Below are 7,500 nucleotides of genomic sequence, written 5' to 3' on the forward strand. Positions count from 1 at the left end.
TCTTCCCCTCTCTCCTCTCTTCCCCCTCTCTCCTCTCTTCCCCCTCTCTCCTCTCTTCCTCCTCTCTCCTCTCTTCCTCCTCTCTCATCTCCTCCCCCTCTCTCCTCTCCTCTCTTCCCCCTCTCTCATCTCCTCCCCCCTCTCTCCTCTCCTCTCCCTCTCTCCTCTCTTCCTCCTCTCCTCCCGCTCTCTCCTCTCTTTCCTCTCTTCCCCCTCTCTCCTCTCCTCTCTTCTCTCCTCTCTTTCCTCTCTTCCCCCTCTCTCCTCTCCTCTCTTCTCTCCTCTCTTTCCCCTCTTCCTCCTCTCCTCCCCTCTCTCCTCTCTTTCCTCTCTTCCCCCTCTCTCCTCTCCTCTCTTCTCTCCCCCTCTCTCCTCTCTTCCTCCTCTCTCCTCTCTTCCTCTTCCCCTCTCTCCTCTCCTCTCTTCCCCCTCTCTCTCTCTCCTCTCTTCCCCCTCTCTCCTCTCTTCCTCCTCTCCTCCCGCTCTCTCCTCTCCTCTCTTCTCTCCTCTCTTTCCTCTCTTTCCCCTCTCTCCTCTCTTCCTCCTCTCTCCTCTCTTCCCGCTCTCTCCTCTCCTCTGTTCCCCCTCTCTCTTCTCTTCCCCCTCTCTCTCCAGGCTCTAACTAAGACCTCAGCCAGCAGGAACGCTCTGGCGGCCATGTTGTCTGAAGTCCCAGCATGCATCAGGACTAGAGTCAGTGAGCTTAGTCTCAGTCTGGACATCCTGTCTCTCCTGCTGGATATCATCTGTCCCAAACTACGACCTGTAGGTACACACACACACACACACACACACTGGATATTGTATGTCCTAAACTACAACCTGTAGGTACACTCACTGGATATTATCTGTCCTAAACTACAACCTGTAGGTACACACACACACTGGATATGATCTGTCCTAAACTACAACCTGTAGGGACACACACACACTGGATATTATCTGTCCTAAACTACGACCTGTAGGGACACACACACACTGGATATTATCTGTCCTAAACTACGACATGTAGGTACACACACTGGATATTATCTGTCCTAAACTATGACCTGTTGTTGTTGTCCTGGCACCACATGGCCAGGTCTCTAACCTCTTCCCTATAGGCTGTCTCATCGTTGTCGGTAATCAGGCCTAGCACTGTTGTCATCTGCAAACTTAATGATGGTGTTGGAGTCTTGCCTGGCCGTGCAGTCATGAGTGAACAGGGAGTACAGGAGGGGACTGAGCACGCACCTCTGAGGGGCCCTGAGTTGGGGATCAGCGTGGCGGATGTCTTGTTACCTACCCTTACCAGCTGGGGGCGGGCCGTCAGGAAGTCCAGGATCCAGTTGCAGAGGGAGGTGTTTTGTCCCAGGGTCCTTAGCTTAGTGATGAGCTTTGAGGACACTATGGTGTTGAACGCTGATCTATAGTCAATGAACAGCATTCTCACGTAGATGTTCCTTTTGTCCAGGTAGGAAAGGGCAGTGTGGAGTGCAATAGAGATTGGATCATCTGTGGATCTGTTAGGGCGGTATGCGAATTGGAGTGGGTGTAGGGTTCCCGGGAGGATGGTGTTGTGAGCCATGACCAGCCTTTCAGAGCACTTCATGGCTACAGACGTGAGTGCCACAGGGCGGTAATCAATTAGCCAGCTTACCTTTGCTTTCTTTGGCACAGGGACTATGGTGGTCTGCTTGAAACAAGTAGCTATTACACACTCAGTCAGGAAGAGGTTGAGAATGTCAGTGAAGGCACTTGCCAGTTGGTCCAGGCTCTGAGTACTCGTCCTGGTAATCCGTCTGAATGTTGTTTAGAGGTCTTGTTCACGTAGGCTACCGAGAGCTTTATCACACAGTCATCCAGAACAGCTGGTGCTGTCGTGCATGCTTCAGTGTTGCTTGCCTCGAAGCGAGCATAAAAGGCATTTAGGTCGTCAGATAGGCTCGCGTCACTGGGCAGCTCCCGGCTCGGTCTCTCTTTGTAGTCCGTAATAGTTTGCTTCCACATCCGACGAGCATCAGAATCGGTGTAGGATTTAATCTTAGTCTGGTATTGACACTTTGCCTGTTTGATGCATCGCAGGATTTCTTATTAGTGTCCGGATTAGTGTCCCTCTCCGCAGCTCTAGCCTTTAGCTCGGTGTGGATGTTACCTGTAATCCATAGCTTCTGGTTGGGAAATGTACGTACGGTCACTGTGGGGACGACGTCATCGATGCACTTATTGATCAAGCTGGTGACTGATGTGGGATACTCCTCAGTGCCATTGGATGAATCCAGGAATATATTCCAGTCTGTGCTGCAAAACAGTCCTGTAGTTTAGCATCTGCGTTATCTGACCACTTCCATATTGAACCATTCACTGGTACTTCCTGCTTTAGTTTTTGCTTGTAAGCAGGAATCAGGAGGATATAATTATGGTATGTTTGGCCAAATGGAGGGCGGGGGAAAGCTTTGTATGCATCTCTGTGTGTGATGTAAAGGTGGTCTAGAGTTTTTTTTCCTCTGGTTGCTCATGTGACATGCTGGTAAAAATTTGGTTAAACTGATTTACGTTTGCCTGCATTAAAGTCCCCGGCCACTAGGAGCACCGCTTCTTGATGAGCAGTGTCTTGTTTGTTCATGGTCTTATACAGCTGAGAGGTCTCAGTGCCAGCATCAGTCTTGTTTATGGCCTTATACAGCTGGTTGAGAGGTCTTAGTGCCAGCATCAGTCTTGTTCATGGTCTTATACAGCTGAGAGGTCTCAGTGCCAGCATCAGTCTTGTTTATGGTCTTATACAGCTGGTTGAGAGGTCTTAGTGCCAGCATCAGTCTTGTTTATGGTCTTATACAGCTGAGAGGTCTCAGTGCCAGCATCAGTCTTGTTTATGGCCTTATACAGCTGAGAGGTCTCAGTGCCAGCATCAGTCTTGTTTATGGCCTTATACAGCTGAGAGGTCTCAGTGCCAGCATCAGTCTTGTTTATGGTCTTATACAGCTGAGAGGTCTCAGTGCCAGCATCAGTCTTGTTTATGGTCTTATACAGCTGAGAGGTCTCAGTGCCAGCATCAGTCTTGTTTATGGTCTTATACAGCTGGTTGAGAGAGGTCTTAGTGCCAGCATCAGTCTTGTTTATGGTCTTATACAGCTGAAAGGTCTCAGTGCCAGCATCAGTCTTGTTTATGGTCTTATACAGCTGAGAGGTCTCAGTGCCAGCATCAGTCTTATTTATGGTCTTATACAGCTGAAAGGTCTCAGTGCCAGCATCAGTCTTGTTTATGGCCTTATACAGCTGGTTGAGAGGTCTCAGTGCCAGCATCAGTCTTGTTTATGGTCTTATACAGCTGAGAGGTCTCAGTGCCAGCATCAGTCTTGTTTATGGTCTTATACAGCTGAGAGGTCTCAGTGCCAGCATCAGTCTTGTTTATGGCCTTATACAGCTGGTTGAGAGGTCTTAGTGCCAGCATCAGTCTTGTTCATGGTCTTATACAGCTGAGAGGTCTCAGTGCCAGCATCAGTCTTGTTTATGGTCTTATACAGCTGGTTGAGAGGTCTTAGTGCCAGCATCAGTCTTGTTTATGGTCTTATACAGCTGAGAGGTCTCAGTGCCAGCATCAGTCTTGTTTATGGCCTTATACAGCTGAGAGGTCTCAGTGCCAGCATCAGTCTTGTTTATGGCCTTATACAGCTGAGAGGTCTCAGTGCCAGCATCAGTCTTGTTTATGGTCTTATACAGCTGAGAGGTCTCAGTGCCAGCATCAGTCTTGTTTATGGTCTTATACAGCTGAGAGGTCTCAGTGCCAGCATCAGTCTTGTTTATGGTCTTATACAGCTGGTTGAGAGAGTTCTTAGTGCCAGCATCAGTCTTGTTTATGGTCTTATACAGCTGAAAGGTCTCAGTGCCAGCATCAGTCTTGTTTATGGTCTTATACAGCTGAGAGGTCTCAGTGCCAGCATCAGTCTTATTTATGGTCTTATACAGCTGAAAGGTCTCAGTGCCAGCATCAGTCTTGTTTATGGCCTTATACAGCTGGTTGAGAGGTCTCAGTGCCAGCATCAGTCTTGTTTATGGTCTTATACAGCTGAGAGGTCTCAGTGCCAGCATCAGTCTTGTTTATGGTCTTATACAGCTGAGAGGTCTCAGTGCCAGCATCAGTCTTGTTTATGGTCTTATACAGCTGAGAGGTCTTAGTGCCAGCATCAGTCTTGTTTATGGTCTTATACAGCTGAGAGGTCTCAGTGCCAGCATCAGTCTTGTTTATGGCCTTATACACCTGAGAGGTCTCAGTGCCAGCATCAGTCTTGTTTATGGTCTTATACAGCTGAGAGGTCTCAGTGCCAGCATCAGTCTTGTTTATGGTCTTATACAGCTGAAAGGTCTCAGTGCCAGCATCAGTCTTGTTTATGGCCTTATACACCTGAGAGGTCTCAGTGCCAGCATCAGTCTTATTTATGGTCTTATACAGCTGAGAGGTCTCAGTGCCAGCATCAGTCTTGTTTATGGTCTTATACAGCTGAGAGGTCTCAGTGCCAGCATCAGTCTTGTTTATGGTCTTATACAGCTGAGAGGTCTTAGTGCCAGCATCAGTCTTGTTTATGGTCTTATACAGCTGAGAGGTCTCAGTGCCAGCATCAGTCTTGTTTATGGCCTTATACACCTGAGAGGTCTCAGTGCCAGCATCAGTCTTGTTTATGGTCTTATACAGCTGAGAGGTCTCAGTGCCAGCATCAGTCTTATTTATGGTCTTATACAGCTGAAAGGTCTCAGTGCCAGCATCAGTCTTGTTTATGGCCTTATACACCTGAGAGGTCTCAGTGCCAGCATCAGTCTTATTTATGGTCTTATACAGCTGAGAGGTCTCAGTGCCAGCATCAGTCTTGTTTATGGTCTTATACAGCTGAGAGGTCTCAGTGCCAGCATCAGTCTTGTTTATGGTCTTATACAGCTGAGAGGTCTCAGTGCCAGCATCAGTCTTGTTTATGGTCTGTTCAGGGGGGGTCAGGTGTTGAATAACAGGTGTTTCTGTGTGTCCAGGTGAACCCCCAACTGTTCAGCGACAGAGAGAAACAGCAGCTGGTTGATCTGATTCACACCATGATCTCCTACAACCTGTCCTACAGACAGGACAGAACGCCTGATGGACAATATGTCTACGTTCTGGAGCCGTGAGTCTCACACACACACACACACACACACACACACACACACACACACACACACACACACGAACACGAACACACACACACACGGACACACACGGACACACACACACACGAACACACACACACACACGAACACACACACACACACGAACACACACACACATGAACACACACACACACACACACACACACACGAACACACACACACACGAACACACACACACACACACACACACACACACACACACACACACACACACACACACACACACACACACACACACACACGAAACACACACACACACACACACACACGAACACACACACACACGACACACACACACACACACACACACACACACACACACGAACACACACACACACACACACACACACACACACACACACACACACACACACACACACACACACACACACACACACACACACACACACACACACACACACACACACGAACACACACACACACACAACACACACACACGAACACACACACACACACACACACACACACACACGAACACACACACACACACACACACACACACACACACACACACACACACACACACACACACACACACACACACACACACACACACACACACGAACACACACACACACGAACACACACACACACAACACACACACACACACACACACACACACACACACACACACTAAAACACACACACACACACTAAAACACACACACACACACTAAAACACACACACACACACTAAAACACACACACACACACACACACACACACACACGAACACACACACACACACACACTAAAACAAACACACACACACACACGAACACACACACGACACACACACACACACGAAACACACACACACACACACCTAAAACACACACACACACACCTAAAAACACACACACACACACCTAAAACACACACACACACACCTAAAACACACACACACACACATAAAACACAAACACACACACTAAAACACACACACACACCTAAAAACACACACACACACATAAAACACACACACACACACACACACCTAGAACACACACACACACACACACCTAAAACACACACACACACACACCTAAAAACACACACACACACACACACCTAAAACACACACACACACACCTAAAACACACCTAAAACACACACACCTAAAACACACCAAAACACACACACACACACACATCTAAAAACACACACACACACACACCTAAAAACACACACACACACACACCTAAAACACACACACACACACACCTAAAAAAACACACACACACACACACACACCTAAAACACACACACACACACACCTAAAAAAACACACCTAAAACACACACACACACCTAAAACACACACACACACACCTAAAACACACGAACACACACACACCTAAAACACACGAACACACACCTAAAACACACACACACACCTAAAACACACACACACCTAAAACACACACACACACACCTAAAAACACACACACACACGTAAAAACACACACACACACACACACACACCTAAAACACACCTAAAACACACACACCTAAAACACACACACACACCTAAAAAACACACACCTAAAAAACACACACACCTAAAACACACCTAAAAAAACACACACACCTAAAACACACACTAAAACACACACACACACCTAAAAACACACCTAAAAACACACACACACACACACACACACACACACACATCTAAAACACACACACACCTAAAAACACACACACACACACACCTAAAAACACACACACACACACCTAAAACAAAACACACACACACACACACCTAAAACACACACACACACACACCTAAAACACACACCAAAACACACACACACACACACACCTAAAACACACTAAAAAACACACACACACACACACACCTAAAAAAAACACACCTAAAACACACTAAAAACACACACCTAAAACACACCTAAAACAACACACACACACACACACACACCACACCTAAAAACACAACACACACACACACACACCTAAAAAACACACAACACACACCTAAAACACACACACACACACCTAAAACACACACACACCTAGAACACACACAAACACACCTAGAACACACACACACACACACCTAAAAAACACAAGCACACACACACACCTAAAAAACACACACACACACACACCTAAAACACACGAACACACACCTAAAACACACACACACACACCTAAAACACACACACACCTAAAACACACACACACACACCTAGAACACACACAAACACACCTAGAACACACACACACACACACCTAAAACACAAGCACACACACACACCACAAAAAACAAACACACACACACAC

General features: G+C 46.9%; 1 protein-coding gene across 2 annotated transcripts in view; it reads left to right on the plus strand.

Moving 5' to 3' along the window:
• Positions 1-7,500, plus strand: part of chtf18 (CTF18, chromosome transmission fidelity factor 18 homolog (S. cerevisiae)) — an 85,274-nt gene that overhangs the window by 42,798 nt on the left and 34,976 nt on the right. For both annotated transcript variants that reach the window (XM_042316462.1, XM_042316461.1), the window contains exons 17-18: positions 616-765; positions 4,999-5,129. In XM_042316462.1, the coding sequence (XP_042172396.1) occupies positions 616-765; positions 4,999-5,129 (281 nt within the window). The remainder of the gene's footprint in view (positions 1-615; positions 766-4,998; positions 5,130-7,500) is intronic.

This window comes from Oncorhynchus tshawytscha, unplaced genomic scaffold, assembly GCF_018296145.1.
Source record: "Oncorhynchus tshawytscha isolate Ot180627B unplaced genomic scaffold, Otsh_v2.0 Un_contig_1312_pilon_pilon, whole genome shotgun sequence".
NCBI classification, from domain to species: Eukaryota; Metazoa; Chordata; class Actinopteri; order Salmoniformes; family Salmonidae; genus Oncorhynchus; species Oncorhynchus tshawytscha.